Here is a 16181-nt window from a genome sequence, read left to right as displayed (position 1 = left end):
TGCCCTGTAGTGAAGCAGCAGGGGCACTGCCCACTGTGGTACTCACCAGGATCCTGTTGTCAGTCTTGGTAACAGTGACCAGTCGGCTCTCGCTGAGATGACCTTCCCTGCAGGCCTGCTTGATGCCGATATCAACGATTTCAGGGAAATCGCAGAAAGGCTGTGGGCTCTGGCCAGAGGAGAAATGGAGAGAGGCAAGGGGAGATCAGATGAGGGGCCCCTCATCAGAGCCATTCATCCCCCATCCCACCCTTGAAGCAAAAGGGGACCCAGTAGCAGCACCTCACTGCCCTCAGGGGTCCAGGAGATGCCGCTGTCTCCCGCCACGTGGATGAGACAGTTGGAGTCCCGGCCAGATGTAGCCCCTGGCGTCCGGCCCTCGAAGGTCTCTGAAGCCCGGGTGGATTTCAGCCTCTCCAGGTCCATGAGGTATTTTAGCATGATTGAGTGCACATCTGCCTGGCAGGATGCCACTCTCTGCAGGGCTCGGTGCACCATCTGACGATAACGCTTCCGAGTCATGAAGCTGAGACTCTGAATCAATCGTCGGAAGCTTCCTGGGATACAGGCTTTGTAGCTGGAGGAGGAGAGGCCATGGACTGATCTCATATCACCCATACCCAGAGGTCTTCTGAGGTAGGGGCTGGGGAGTGGTCATCGGAGCAAGGTGACATACTACCTAGGGCTTCCTTCCTGCCAGGGTTCCTTGCTCCTTCCCCTATTTCTGGCTGAATGTTGACTCTCCCCTCCTCCTCTCTATCTCTTATGGACACTGCTGTTCATCCCACACAGATGAGCAGGGAGTCACCAACTGGTAAGACTTGACTCTACCATCTGCCCTGATGCTATGCCCTCCAGATCCCTAGGCACTGCCATCTGACCTGTCAATGCACCCTAAGCCCCCTGCGACTTGCTGCTTCCCTACCACTTCAACCTTAGGAAAGCTGAAAGACCACCAGTCTTTCCACAGACCCTCCAGATGACCCCTCTTCCATGTCTGGAACCCCCCAATTAGAATGCAGGAACTGTATTGCATTTCCTTTTGTATCCCTGGTAGTTAGCACAGTCTCCCACATATGTAACCTGGGTCTCCAGCCAAGCCTGGTGCATGTGCCTGAGACTCTCTTAATTGGTGGAGGAAAAAACTGATTTGATCCTGTGTGACTGGATGAAAGCTTTGGAGAAGAAAGATTCTTCATTTTTTTGAGAGACACATGTGGTTCTAGAGTGTCTTTGGGATTAACTCCAGGGAGGAGAAACAGAATCTTTTATGGACACGTAGGGGAATCTGGCTCCTTAACATGTCCTCAGTTTCCAGCTTGCCTCCCCAGAAACTGCAAGGAAATTCCCTTTGGGTGAGACCAGGGCCTCCATTTTGGTGTGGTTGAGTGATACCTCACTCCCAGAAGGAGAGCTCATTCACTCTGTGTACTTTCTGGTATGATTTAATCTTCAACTTCTTCCATTTCTGTTTACTATTTGCTTAGGTAATCAGGTTTACTCATTGTTTATACACTATTTGTGATGGCTGTTTATGTAACTAGCATCTGGTGGCAATGAGTCAAGCTGGTAGATGTAAGCTAAGGGTTATACCTTAGGTTGCCTCCTCCCTTTAAGGGATAGTGATCAGGGAACCTAGGAACTTTGTGTACCCCTAGACCAGGAATATTTAGGGGAGCAGACAGATATAATTCAGATCCAAGATCCCCCTTCTCAGAGGAGAACAGAGCAACAAGCCTCATGGTACTCCCCTCAAGGCAGGAATCTCAGCCTCCCACTGACACTTGGTGGAAAAGATTCCAGAGATATCTATCAGTGTCTCCCTGCTGAACTGTCTGTCTGTATGTGTGGACACCCCATGTAGGCACATACATCTTACATGGGCAGTGCACACAATATTCATAGTAAATGCTTAATAAATGCCTTTTTTATTCATTCATCACCAATACGTCAACAAGCATTTTATTAAGACCTTACTAAGCACCAGGCGCTATGCCAATCACTGAGGATAGAAAAAAGGCAAAAATAATCCCTGTCCTTAAGGAGTTTATATTGTAAAGATAACAAGTACTATAACTATGTACATACAAGAGACAGAGAGATACATAGACTGATTAGACAGAGAGATAGAGAGATTAGATAAATGATCGATTAGATAGATTAGATAGATAAATGATAGATTGGTTAGCTAGATTAGATAGATCGACAGACAGATAAATGATAGATTAATAGATTGGTTAGATAGATAGACTGATTGATTAGATAGACAGATAGATCAGACAGATAGATGATAGATAGATAGATAGATAGATAGATAGATAGATAGATAGATAGATAGATAGATAGATATGGTGAATTAGAAATAATCTCAGAGAAAAGGCACTAGCTTTGGGGGAGATCTTTAAAGGCCTCCTGCAGATGGTGGGATTTTTGAGTTGAGTCCTGAAGGAAGTCAGGGAAGTCAGGAGTTGGAGATGAGCATAGGAGAGCATTTCAAACATGGCAGACAGCTAATGTAAAAGCACAAAGCTGAGAGATGGAGTGTGGTGTGTGAGAAGTAGTAAGGAGGCTGGCGTTGCTGGATAGTAAAGTACTTGGAGGAGAGTAAAGGGTAAGGCTAGAAAGGAAGGAAGGAGCCAGGTTGTGGAAGGCTTCCAATGCCAAATAGAGTACTTTATATTGGATCCTAGCGGTAATAGGGAACCAGCAGAGTTTACTGAGTAGGGAAATGACCTGGTTAGACCAAAGGTTTCCTTTCTACCGCTGCTCTTCAGGAATATCACGTAGGCAGTTGAGTAGAAGATGGACTGCAGTGGGGAGAGACTTGAGGTGGGCTGACCCACCAGCAACTCTTGCCATGATCCAAGTGTGAGGTGAAGGGGTGGTGGTGTCAGAGGAGAGAAGGGGATGTATTTGGGAGATATTAAAAAGGCAAAATTGGCAGATCTTATTAACAGATTGAATATTGCGGGGAGCGAGGGGGTGAGAGAAAGACAGAAACAGAGACATGTAGGTTTGGAGCCTGGGAGAATGGGAGGATGGTGGTGCTCTCAAATAGTATAGGAAAGTTAAGAAGGGAGGGCTTTAAGGGGAAGAGGATAAGGTCAGTTTTAAGCACTTTGGGTTTCAGATGTCTGCAGGATATCCACCACAAGACCTCTAATAGAAGTTGGAGATGTGAGACTGGAGGTCAGCAAAGAAATCAGGGCTAGATAAGTAGATATGAGAATCATTAGCAGAGAGATGGTCATTAAATCCACAGGAACTAATGGGATCACCCTGTGAAGTGGTAAAGAGGGAGAAAAGAAGAGGGCCCAGGACAGAACCCTGTGGGACACATATGCTTAGAGGGCGTGATCTGGAGGAGGATGCAGCAAAGGAGACAGAGAAGGGGTGGTCAGAGAGGTAGGAGGAGAACCAGGAGAGGCGTATCGTCCTGAAAACCTTGAGAAGAGAGAATATGAAGGAGGAGAGAGTGATCCATACTGCCAAAGGCTGTGGAGAGGTCAAGGAGAATGAGGACAGAGAAGAGGCCAATGGGTGTGGCAACTAAGAGATCATTGGTAGCTTTGAAGAGAGCTGTTTCAATGCAATGATGGGGACTGAAGCCATACTGCTGACAGTTTAGAGGAGAGGGAGTGAGGGAACAATTTCATTCACAACACACGGAAGCACGAAGACAAAATGTGTGGAAGAATTGGCTAGACAACAGCTCTTATGACAACGACAGAAGTGGGGGGGGGGACTGTGATTTGGTGCAGTCATTCTAGACATCAGTTTGGAACTTGACCTCCCTAAAATCACTAATTCTGCATACCCTTTGACCTAGCAACATTACGCTCCCATGTCTGGAATGTTCTCCCTCCTAATCTCTGCCTACAGACCTCCTTGGCTTCCTTCAAGTCCCAACTACACTCCGTCTTCTGCAGAAAGCCTTCCCCAGCCCATCTTAATTCCAGTGCCTTCCTTCTGTGAATCATCTCCCATTCATCCTGTATATAGCCTCACTCTCTCTTCTGGAGTCATCGAGTGAGGCTGACAGCTTTGTGCAGCTCTGCTTCACTTAAATCCAATTCACTCATGAGTCCTCTTCCAAAGGGAAGGGCAAACAACAACATCCTGTATGCAGCTTGTATGGACATATTGGTTTGATTTTTATCTTCCCCATTAGATTGTGGGCTACCTGGGGGCAGGGACTTTCTTTTGCCTCTTTTTGAATCCCCAGAACTTAGAACAGTGCCTGAGAAATTGTAGGCACTTAATAAATGATTATTGACTGGTAACTACAGAGATGGAAAAAAGAGAAAAAGGACCTGTATGTGCAAAACTCTTTCCAGCAGCTTTTTTTTTTGTAGTTGCAAAAACTGGAAACTATAAAAGCCCACAAATTGGAGAATGGCTGAAGAAGTTATGTTGTATTACTACATGTGTGCTGCAAGAAATGATGAAGAGGATGGTTTCAGAGAAACCCGGGAAGATTTGCATGACCTGATGCAGAGCGAAGTGAGCAGAACCAGGAGAACAAGCTAAGCAGTAACGACAAAGACAAACAACTTTAAAGACTCTAGACCTCTGATCAGCAAAGTGAGAAACCGCAATGGCAAGGGTCCATTGAATGCTGTCTGCCTCCCAACACACAGGTGACAACTAGGATGCAGAATGTTAACATACACTTTTGGATGCAGCCAATGTGGAAATTTGTTTTGTTTGACTACACATACCTGTTACAAGGATTTTTGTTTTGTTTTGTTTTTCCAACGGGGGGAGGTCAGGGGGAGGGAAAAGAATGCTTGTTAATTGAAAAAATTAAATTTAAAAAAAGATCATGGTGGTGTGGTAGTGGGCTGCAAGTTCAAGACGAGGCAAAAAGAATGATATTGTAGCCAGGAAAGCAAGAGAGGCCTAACTAGGGATGGCAGCACTGTCACCAGCCCTGGTCAGACCCCATCTGCAGTATCTCCATTTCAGGGAGTATATTCCAGAAGAGAGAGACTGGGATGTGGCGAAGCCTGGAGGTCATGATAATATACGAGGCTAGATTGAAGGAAAGGGGGTGGATGTTAAGTCTGTAGAAGACTTGGGACAGAATAAGAGTCAGTTGTCTACAAGCTGGAATGAGCACTGACTCTAGGTTCAAATCCTGATCAGACCTTGCACAAGTCACTTAACTTCTCTTGGCCTTAGCTTCCTCACCTGTAAAACGAGGGGTTTGGACTAGATGAGCACTAATGTCTATTGTGGCTCTACATCCATGATCCTAAGTTAAGCACATGTAAAAGATTTCTACTGAGGCTGACGTGGTGATCCTTTAACAGATTTCAACTTAAAGTAAGCAAACACTCCCTAATCAATAGCGTCCTCCCAACATGGGATGGGCTACTTTGGGGGGGGGGGATTGACTTCCCCATTCCTGGAGGCCAGCAAGGTGAGACCGTGTTATATATAATACTATATATAATATGCACATTATATTATACATTACATAACATACATGCATGTTTGTATACATATAATATATAGTATATATATTCCATATTACACATTATATAATTTACATGTTATGTATAGTACAATATATACATATTATATATAATATAATTTATATATGTGCTATATTGTATGTTATATATGATACAATATATACATGAGTATAATTATACTCTTTATATATTATATACTATGTGTTGTACAATATGCACACGTGTATATATACATATATTATACATTATGTTATATACTGTGCTATAATACAATATATACATAACTATGTAACATACATGCATGTATATATTGCACAATGTGTGTGTATGTGTGCACGCACACGCATTTGGAGACAGTGACAATGTGGCATAGCTGGAGTCACAAAGTCCTGGGTTTGAGCCCTCTGACTTACACTAACTCCGTGATTCGGGGAATGGCTTATTCTTCCAGTGCTCCTGGGCATCTTTCCAAGACTTTAAATGACTGAGCAGCTACCAATCTCCTTGGAAGCTCAGTTGTGAATTGACGGGAAACTCCCTCCCCCCCAATGCTGATGGACGACTATTCAGCAACTGCCAATCTTAGACAATTGTCTGGGGCACTGGAAAATTGCCACCTGCCCAGGCAGGCCAGACAACACGTACAGGAGGCAGGACTGTGTCCAGGTCTTCCTGACTGAAATCAAGCCTCCAGCCACCACCACATTGGTACCAGGTACCATTTGGGGCACATGCTTTTAATTGTTTCTCCATAGCCTTCGGGGATTTATTCTAAGATTCATCAGGGCAGAGGACTTATGTCAAGAGCTCAAAACTTTAGGGGGAACTATCGGGCCAAGAAACTCTCCATGCAGGTGGATCATACATGGTAAGGTGCGTCTCCCAGCTCTGTGATTCAGGGGAAGATAGGTAAGGAACCCTCCAATAATCCTTGGTAGAAATCTTTTACTTGCGCCTCTAAAGTCCTTTCCTCTGGTGCCTTATCTCTGGACCGAATTTCTCTTGCCCCTTAAAAATAAAGACCCTAACTAAACACCAAGATAGCTCAGGTAAGGCAAGGTAGAGAAGGAATGGACAGAAATAATGATAGTAATATGGTATATGAATGTATATTCAAGTTGTGCTATAAGAGATGATGAGCAGGTGGATTTCAGAAAAATCTGAAAAGACTTACATGAACTGATGCTGAGTGAAGTGAGCAGAACCAGGAGAACATTGTATATAGTAACTGCAACATTGTATGAAGATCAACTCTGATAGACTTAGCTCTTCTCAGTAATACAATGATCTAAGACAATTCCAAAAGACTCATGATGGAAAATGCTACCCACATTCAGAGAAAGAACTATGGAGTCTGAATGCAATTACTATTTTTTTTCTTTCTCATGTTTTCCCTTTTTGATCTGATTTTTCCTTCACAACATGACTAATGTGGAAATATATCTGATAGAATTGTACATGTATAGCCTATATGAGATTGTATGCTATCTTGGGGAGGGGAGAGAGGAGGAAGGGAGAAAAAAAATTTGGAGCTCAAAATCTTATAAAAGTAAATGTTAAAAACTATTTTTGCATGTAATTGGAAAAAATAAAATACTATTAAGTAGAAAAAAATAATGATTGTAATAACGAACCACATAACTGAATACCCAGTCATGGCAGTAGCAGCCCAAGGCAGTAAAAGTAGACTCAAGGGGGCAGCTAGGTGGCGCAGTGGATACAGCACTGGCCCTGGGTTCAGGAGGACCTGAGTTCAAATCTGGCCTCAGACACATAACACTTACTGGCTGTGTGACCCTGAGCAAGTCACTTAACTTCATTGCCTAGCCAAAAAAAAAAAAAGAAGAAGAAAAGAAAAGTAGACTCAAGACTGAACCTAGAGAGCTGAGCAGGTGCAGAAGTCAGGGATAAGATGTTTAGGTGCCTCCAACTGGGGTTTAAGGACCAGAGAAGATTTAGAAAGTTGGGAAGGTAAAAGACCTGGGCCCCTGGGATCAAAGGAAAAGGTCTCATAGATGATCCTTAAGGAGGACCTTGCGTCTGAAAAGCTGCATGACCTCAGATCCAGGGCTGGAACTTTTGCATGTGTGTGCATGTATGTGCATGCACATACACATCATACTATTGAGCACCTAGAGGTACATGTAACTCAGTTTCCTCATCTGTAAAATGGGGGAGGGGTGGACAAGATGCCCCCCAAGTTTCCTTTCAGCTCTGAATCTATGATTCGAAATTGAATATTTATAAAAGGTTTCTACACCAGTTAATTGGGGGAGGGAGGCTGACTGATGCCTGTTGGGGGTATGGAAAATCCACGGCTTTCCCAACCTCCCCTCACCGGGGAGACGTTCTAACTCTAAGATTATTGTCCCCAAGGACTGAAAATCCATCATCCCTGATTTCTAAGGGAGGAGGAGAGGACGTGCAGAGTTGACTCATGGGGCACCAGGCAGGAGGCAGAGGGGCTGATGTCATGACCTGCAGCTGAAGTAACTGAACTGAGTAAGCCCTCACCCTGAAGCCCAGAACCACCAAGGGAAGTGAAACCCCTCCCCACCCCCAGCAGCTGTGTTGGGGAACAGCTGCATCCACACCCTCACACACACCCCCGCCAGAGACTTTGGAGAGAGAACTCCAGCCATGCTAGGCTATAGGGCAGGGACCTTATGACTGAGCCATGAGTCACCACCGTGGAGCGGACCCTGAGTTTGCTGAGGTCTTTGAATTGCTGATGTCAAAGATGGTGATTTCTCATAATCCTCCTCCCTCCCCTCTTCCTGAGAGAGTGTGCCTTTTCTCTCCCATCCTCATCCTTAAGACCTTGTTTTCTGTTTCTTTTTTGTTTTAAATCCTGTTTTCTAAGATAAGTGGAGTTAGCCATTACATCTCTGATCTCTATGTGTCCTTGCACAAACTCGATGAGACAGACAACAGAGGGAAAGCCTGGAAGAGAGAAATAGAGGATTTTGTTTGTTTGTTCATTTGGTTGATTTTAAACATCAGTACACATTTCCTGGAAAGATTTCTCTCTGGCTGAGAGCTCGAGCTGAACAAAAGAGAATGAGTGACTCATTTTTATAATTTCCCAGAGCAGAGAGAAAAAAATGTGGACGCGTACATTTCTGGACAAATGGTTAAGCCATTTTACCAGCTGGAACCGGTATGAGAGGCTCTGTCTTGGTCATTCTTCCTTTCCATTTTCTTCCTGTATCAGGTTTGAAAGGAAAACCATTCCTCCAGAAGGCAGGATTTAGAGAGTGACTAAAGAGAAAACCTCAGGCAAAGGGAAGAACAAGAGAAGGGCTGATGCTGCCCATACAAGAGAGGGATGCAGTAAAGGGGAGTCCCTACTCACCCAGCCTGGCAGTCACTACACACACAGGCACACAGTCATACGCAGAGACAATGAGAAGCCCACCCTTCCTTCGAAATTCTAGGACCCCTGTATCTTAAAATAAAAGTGTGATTCTCTAGCCCCCTATGGGGAGGCAATGTGGTATAGTAGAATGTTCCAGGGCTCTGGAGTTGGGGTCCTGGGTTCAAATACCACCTCTGATACATACTGCCTGTGTGACTTTGGGCAAATGACTTGACCTCTCTGGGCCTCAGAGATTCCTCATCTTGCCTTGACGGTGTCTGAGGGCCCTTCTAACTTTAGACCTATGATTCTATCATTTACCAGACTGGATTCCTGCCTTGAAGGTGTCCCTGGGTAAATCTCAGGTTTATATGAGTTCTTCTCTAGTCCCCAGCTTCTTATTTCATGGGGCAGCTAGGTGGTGCCATAGTGCGCAGAGCACTGCGCCTGGATCCAGCTGTGTACCCTGGGCAAGTCACTTAATCTCTGCTTTAAGCCACTGGAGAAGGAAATGGCAAACCACTCCAGTATCTTTGCCAAGAAAACCCCTTGGATTGTATGGTCCACAGGGTCACAAAGAGTCTGACACAACTGAACAGTTACAACAACCTTATTTCATATGCTGGTGGTTTGGTTTTTTTCCATGACTTTTATGTAGTGGGTTAGGGGATGATCAGAGTAAACCCTAATTGGTTCAGAGCACATTCTTTTCCTTCCTCTATGAGCTCAGTGCCAGCCTCACAATCTTTCTTTCCTCCCCATTTCTTGTCCTCACACTTTGGGACTTCAACGTAGATGTCAATGCTCTCACTGATACCTTGACTTCCCAGTTTCTCAATGTATTCCATTCCTATGACCTACTCTGCCTCAGTTACAGAAATGCCTTGGACCTTGCCATCATCTATGAGGATTCTCCTTCCTTGTTTACAAATTCCGGAATTCCTTTATCTGACCATAATCTTTTATTACTTCATGTTTTCCTCTGCCTTATGACCCCTAAACCTGTCCTTTGTCCTCACCATGACCTCCATGTCCTCCACAGGTCAGTTCTTTTCCAGGCCATCACCCTGCCCTAGCTAAACTCTCCCCCCCCACTTTCCCATCTTGACCCCTTGGTAAGCTAGTTAAACTCTACACTATCCTCTCTACTAGGTGTTCTTTCTGTCTTTCTTCCTTTCTTTCTTTCTTTCTTTCTTTCTTTCTTTCTTTCTTTCTTTCTTTCTTTCTTTCTCTCTTTCTTTCTTCCTTTCTTCCTTCAATTGGGGTTAAGTGACTTGCCCAGGGTCACACAGCTAATACGCGTTATGCATCTGAGGCTGGATTTGAACTCAGGTTCTTGTGACTCCAGGGCCGCTGCTCTATCCACTGCACCACCTCACTGCCCCTCTACTAGGTATTCTGAATCTGGGGTCCTGAACTTGTTGGTTTTTTTAAAAAAATGTTGATAGTTACATTTCAACATAATTGGTTTCCTTTGTAATATACTATTGTATATTGTATTATACTACGTGAAAAATTTTATTTTATGCATTTTAAAAATGTTTTTCTGAAAAAGGGATTATAGGCTTCACCAAATTGCCAAAGGAGTCAAGAGGTTAAGAACGCTTGCTCTCATCCCTGTCCCTTGCTCTGTCATTGATCATGTTTTGTCAACCCCAACCCTGGATTACTCCCCATCTGCCTCGTGTGCTCTAGAACAGAGAAGAAAATCACGCAACTACGCCCACTGCGTCTGCTGTAAATTTGTGTTCATCTAATCTCAGCCGGGCTCTCACACAGCAAAGCAAGTATTCTATTCCTTCCTAATTGATTTCAAACATTCTTGCGTCTCCTCGGTCCTCGCATGGCATCCCTCCTTTCACCCTCCTAGCTGAGAACTTTGCCTCACATAGCACAATCTTGTCACCTTCACCTCCTCATTCTCATTCACCTTGTAAGTCCAAATCTTGTCATTTCCACCTTCCCATCATTTCTTTACAAACTTACTTTGTTACCAGATCTTGTCATTTCCACCTTCGCATCATTTCTTTACAAACTCTTCTCTCCACTTCACATAGCCCTGGTCTAGGCTCTCATTCCCTTTTGCTGGGACCACCTCACAAGCCTGCTGGTGGGTCTCCCTGCCTCAAATCTCTCCCCACTGAAGTCCATCTGCTGCTCAGCAGCTGAGGGGATTTTTCTAAAGCACAGGTTACTGCCTGTGTTACTCCCCCTCCCACTCAGTAAGGTCCAGTGTCTCTGTGTTACCACTAAGATTTTTTTAAAAGTCCTCCTTTATAAAGCTCCTTCATAACTTGGTCCCTTTCTACCTTATACTTGACTCTCCTCCACGTAATCTACAAGCCAGCTGCACTACACTGGGCTCCTTGCTATTCCTTGCCCATGACACTCTATCTCCCACCTCCATATCTTTGCACTGGCTGTCCCCCGTGCCTAGAATGCTTTTCCTCCTAACCTCTGCTTCTTAGCTTCCTTGAAGACTCAGGATCCCACCTTCTGAAGGAGTTCTTTCTGGCCCGTCTTCCCCCTTCCCCTCGCCATTCTTAGTGCCATCCCTCTGAGATTTCCCTCTGTATATTCTACATATATCTTATACGTATCTCATTACTTGTATGTCATCTTGCCCATTAAAATGTGAGCTCCTTGAGGGCAGGGACAGTGTTTTTGCCTTTCTTTGTATCCCTAGCACTTAGCACAGTGCCCGGCACATAGCAAGTGTTCAATAAATATTTGTTGACCGATTCATTACAGCTGTCCTATCTTTTTCGCAAGGCAGGGAATGTCCTGAAGCCCTTGGGGGACCATGTCTCTCACCTCAGTCTCTGGGGATCTGTATCTCCTCTTCCTTCTATCTCCTTTTCTGGGGCCTATTCCAGACCTGATTAAGCTGCTTGGGGAGGAGGTGGGGACAGTGGGCAGGAGGCAGGGAGGAGAGGCTCTTGAAGGAGGTGTGGACTGATTCCTGGAGCAGAGAACTCAACCTGTCCATCTCCCAGCCTTCCTTGGGGAGGGAGGGAGGAAGTCCTCACCTGATGCTCCTGAGAATCTCCTTGGAGCACAGGCCCTGCTCCTGTGCCATCCGAGTCAGGTCCAACACTGCCAGGCTCAGGCACTCTCCCTGCTCCTTAAGGCTCAGAGTCAGATTCATCCTCCCAGTGATGAAGTCACTTCGGGACTGTGGGAAGAAGCCCTTTTACTCTCCACAGGGGAATGAGGCAGGAGCCATCTGGAACAATATCCTCATGAACTCCTCCTCCAGATAGAATGCTCGATTTGGAGTTAGGGGACCTGGCTTCACACACACACACACACACACACACACACACACACACTCGAGTCATTTATTCCCTATGTGACCTTGGGCAAATGACTTCCCTTCCCTGGGCCTCTATTTCCTCATCTGTAAAATGGGGGGGTCTGATGGGATGGCCCTGAGGTCCCTTTTAGTCTAGACCTTGGATCCTACAACCTCTAAGATCTCAACTTCCTCGTTTTTATTTTAAGCTTTTCATTACCCTGTGACCCATCCGTAACAACCACACTGCAGTCCAGGGCACTGAGGCAATGACAGCCTGAGGCATGTTGGCCTCCGAGGCTGTGCCAGTCCCCTCTTCTATCTCGACCGTACTGTGGACAAACACCTTCTCCCCTACATGCTGGGAGCAGGGTGAGAAGAAAAACGGGATCAGGGTCTGGGAGCCCTGAAATCCTGACTAGGACCTAAAGTAGTGACTTGGCTTTGTTGTAGATGAGAATGATGATGACAATTACTCACATTTTTTAATATTTGTGAAGCACTTCCTTATAATAAACTTATGAAGTTGGTGGTTCAAGTATAATTACAACCATTTTACAGAGAGGAAAACTGAAGAGCTTAATCGTCTTCACATCAGAAATTCATTTGGATACTTTAGCCTCTGCAGGCTTCTGTTAGAACCAAAGTTAGCATGTGGCAATCAGGACTTTGTCCCAGGGCGCTGACATATGGTAGAGCAGCCTCTTTCCTCTGACTTGATCATTCAGATTACTGTTACCACCTCTCAGATCTACCAAGTGTCTTACTATTCTAGGTCTTGCTCCATCTCCTCTTCCCGCTTCCCTCGCCTCCACCTCTCTCTATGCTGGTGTGACCATGCCCAACTCAGCAGGCTGCCTGCTAGGCTTGGGGACACATTCCCCTTGAGATCGGGGCAACCACTCCGTCACAGCCATTGCTGGGTCTCTGTTTCCCAACCTGCCTCTACCTAACTGAATTCTAGAGTAATCGAAGGTACCGTTCAAGCTACTACATTTTATTTTTTCTTTGATGAGTTTCTCATCAATGTATGAGCTCCTTTTAAAGTTGTCGATTATATCTAAGAAGTCAATCCATGCATACAAGTGTTATATCTCTCATGAAGGTTGAGCCCTGATCTTGGCCCCAGACCGAGCCATCCCATAACGTGGTACCCAGGCCTACGAGGGGATATGGGGAAGGCGTGAATGGCTTGTTGTAATGCCTCTGCCCTGCTGAGAAATGCCTTTAGAGGTCTTCGGTTCTGGGGAGGACCCTAGGGAGGGCCACTGATGTCGCACGAGGGATGGAGGCTTCTCCTGACCTGTAGGGGAGAAGGGCCTGGGGAAGAGGAGCTGACCTGAGCAAAGAGATACTCGAGAACCGGGAAGTCCAGGATGGCGTTGGCTCGGTCCTTCTGTAGCCCAAAGCGGTAACACTTCTCCAGGCCGAGCCAGTTTGGGAAGACAAATCTGAAGAGTAAGACAAATCCTGAGTCACAGGCGGGGGTGGGGAGATGGAGTCCCGTTCAGCCCAGCCTGTTGATCCTGAGGGGGCCAGCAACGGTCATTTAGTCTTTCCTTTCTCCTCCTGCACAGACCCTGAGCCCCTACCGCAGAGGGGAGAAGAGGAACTGCCCCTATATTGGGGGCTAGAGAAGGAAGAGATGTCCAGGTCTCTGCTGAAACACCATTCCTGGTGCTCCCCTGAGCTGGGAGTGGGGACACTCAGCTCTGCTGAGATGACATGACCTTGGGCAAGTCTCCTCTCCACCCTGGGCCTCTGCTTCCTCATCTATAAAGTGAGGGAATTGGACTTAATGATCCCTGAAGGTATTTCCAGCTGGGAAACTCTGTGTCCAAGGCTCCTTCCAGGTCAGGAATTCCATGCTTAAAGGACTTATCTAGAGCTGTAGGACAATTCATGTCCTAAGGTTCTTCCCAGCCCTGATGTCCTGTGTTCTAAGGGCCCTCCCAGCCCTGCCACTCTGTGACTTAAGGGCCTTCCCAGCTCTGACAGTCTGTGTTCTCAGGGCCCTCCCAACACTGATATTCTGTGTTCTCAGGGCCCTCCCACCTCTGACAGTCTATGTTCTAAGGACCCTCTCAGCTCTGACAGTCTATGTTCTGACTGCACTGCCCTCCCCCAACTCAAGAGTGTGCCTCTTATGATTTAAGGTAGTGTGTGACGTTTTGGCCTAGATGACAAGCAAGGACTAGGGGCAGGCTTGTGTGATGGAGGCATCTGTGCAGATAACATCTGGAGGAAACCTCAGCCCCTCCCCTCACTGCCTCCCTTCCCTTTCCTTGTTCTGTCCCCACCACACCCCAACACCGTACCGGATCCTGTAAAGGAGAATTTGGACGGTAGCATCTTCCACCATGAAGACGTGGTTGGGTGGGAACCAGCAGGACAGGTCTTCAGTGGCCAGGGCAAAGAGAGCATGGCATACAGGCAAGATCCCTGCAAGAGGCAGAGGGCTGGGCCACTCAGGCCAGAGGCTGGGCAGAGGGAAGGGAGGCTTCTATCTAGCTCAAAGTGATATTAGAGGGACCCAGGGCTGGGCAGCGGGAGATGATTGATGGGACAGGGACACTGGCCAAGGAAGGGGCAGGGGGAGATGGACTGTATGAGTGATGGGACAGGGACACTGCCTGAGGAATGGGCAGGGAGCTCAGTGGGGCCCAGGGAGGGGATGGGGCATCAGGAGAGAAATGGGGGCTCAGCTAGGGGCATGAGGACCCGACGAGGGGATCAGAGTTTTCATAAATCTGCTCCTGTTCCAAGCTTGGAATCAGCAGCCCTCCAACCATGATTGCTATCCCTGTGCTCACCGCAGGCCTTGGCAGCCTGCACACAGAGCTGTTCAGCAGAGTACTCCCCAAAGGAGAAGGTGAGGACCTGCGGGGACCCTGGGTTTCGGGGACACAGGAGCACTTGCAGGGAGCCGGCCTCGCTGGAGGAGAGGCTGTAGGACCGCTGTTCAATCAGGGGGGTGTCCTCCCCCAGAGGCGCCATGACAGCCTCAAGCCTGGGAGAAGAGAGAGCAGGAAATGGTGGCACCCTCCGTCCTGGCTGAGGCCAGGGAGGCAATGATGCCCAGTGGGCAGGAAGCCCAAGAAGACAAGCGGGCTGACAGCTCCTCCCTCTCACCAAGGTCCTCCCCCCGGGGTTTTCAGCCACAGAACTAGTCTTTGTGTTGCCGAAGGAGCCTAGGGTTCTAGGTTTCCCTACTCCTTTGAGCCAGGGGTGGCCCCTGTCCTCCTCAAAAATGCATACCAGGAGGAGAAACAGGGTCAGGGAGAGGGCATCCCAGGGAGATGACCTGGGCAGCAAGCAAGAATTTAAGAACAAACCAGAACACAGACAGCCACGCTCAGTGCCCACCCCTGTCTATGCAGCAGTCACTCACTGTCCCAGGAACACTGCATCCACACCTCTGGGTCTGTCAAGTCTGTGGCTGGGATCACATCCCTGCTCATTCAGACACCTTCCACGACAGCCCCCACCAGACAAAGTCTAAGCCACTGGGTTTGGCAGTCAAAGCCTCCATTATCTGGACTCAACCACACCAGGTTTTAGGCTGGCCAAAGAGATGAGAGGAATACAGAGAAGCAGTGAGGGTCATAAGAAGCAAGCCAGTACAGGATGGGGGGGCAGGGAGGAGGAGGAGGAAGATGAGGGAGTTTGGGGTGTAGGAAGTGGACAGTGGGAGCTAATAAGTCTGAGCGGCTGTGGTCAGAGGATCATAGACTGAGCTATACTGAGGCTTAGAGGTCTAGTACCATCCCTCATTTTACAGAGAAGAAAATGAAAGTCAAGGAAGGCAATATAAGCTATTTGAAATCATTTAAGCTGCAAGGGGAAAAGCCTCCTATGCCCCGACATCACAGGTGGTCTCCCGCCCATGTACTGAAGGGGCCCAACCCTGCTCACCTTCTCACCGCAGACAAGACAGAGCATGCTCCAGATGGCCTGGCCTTGGACAGGTGAAGGGAGCCCACAATATGTGTGTCTGCTCCACACGCTGTTCTCTGCTGGGGCTGCCAAGAAGCCAGGTTAGCTAGGT

At 47.0% G+C, this 16181-nt stretch overlaps 1 protein-coding gene across 4 annotated transcripts in view; it reads right to left on the bottom strand.

The window, feature by feature from the left end:
* JAK3 (Janus kinase 3) overlaps window positions 1-16131 on the bottom strand; it is a 40709-nt gene extending 24578 nt beyond the window's left edge. For 3 of the 4 annotated variants that reach the window (XR_013486447.1, XM_021008805.2, XM_078154163.1), the window contains exons 1-7: window positions 16049-16131; window positions 14947-15143; window positions 14452-14575; window positions 13473-13584; window positions 11868-12013; window positions 283-577; window positions 47-169 (exon numbers count right to left, since the gene is read on the bottom strand). Coding sequence is in view for 3 of the 4 variants with exons in the window: in XM_021008805.2 (XP_020864464.1) it covers window positions 47-169; window positions 283-577; window positions 11868-12013; window positions 13473-13584; window positions 14452-14575; window positions 14947-15130 (984 nt within the window). In the remaining variant the exon portion in view is untranslated. Of the gene's footprint in view, window positions 1-46; window positions 170-282; window positions 578-11867; window positions 12014-13472; window positions 13585-14451; window positions 14576-14946; window positions 15144-15524; window positions 15607-16048 lie in introns of those variants that run through there. The other variant, XM_078154162.1, reaches the window with a different exon arrangement.
* Window positions 16132-16181: the final 50 nt, after the last annotated feature.

Source organism: Phascolarctos cinereus, unplaced genomic scaffold, assembly GCF_003287225.1.
Source record: "Phascolarctos cinereus isolate Bilbo 61053 unplaced genomic scaffold, phaCin_HiC Scaffold_4;HRSCAF=312, whole genome shotgun sequence".
In the NCBI taxonomy this organism is placed as follows: Eukaryota; Metazoa; Chordata; class Mammalia; order Diprotodontia; family Phascolarctidae; genus Phascolarctos; species Phascolarctos cinereus.
The sequence above is the reverse complement of the archived record's forward strand: the minus strand, read 5'-3'. Positions and strand labels throughout refer to the sequence as shown.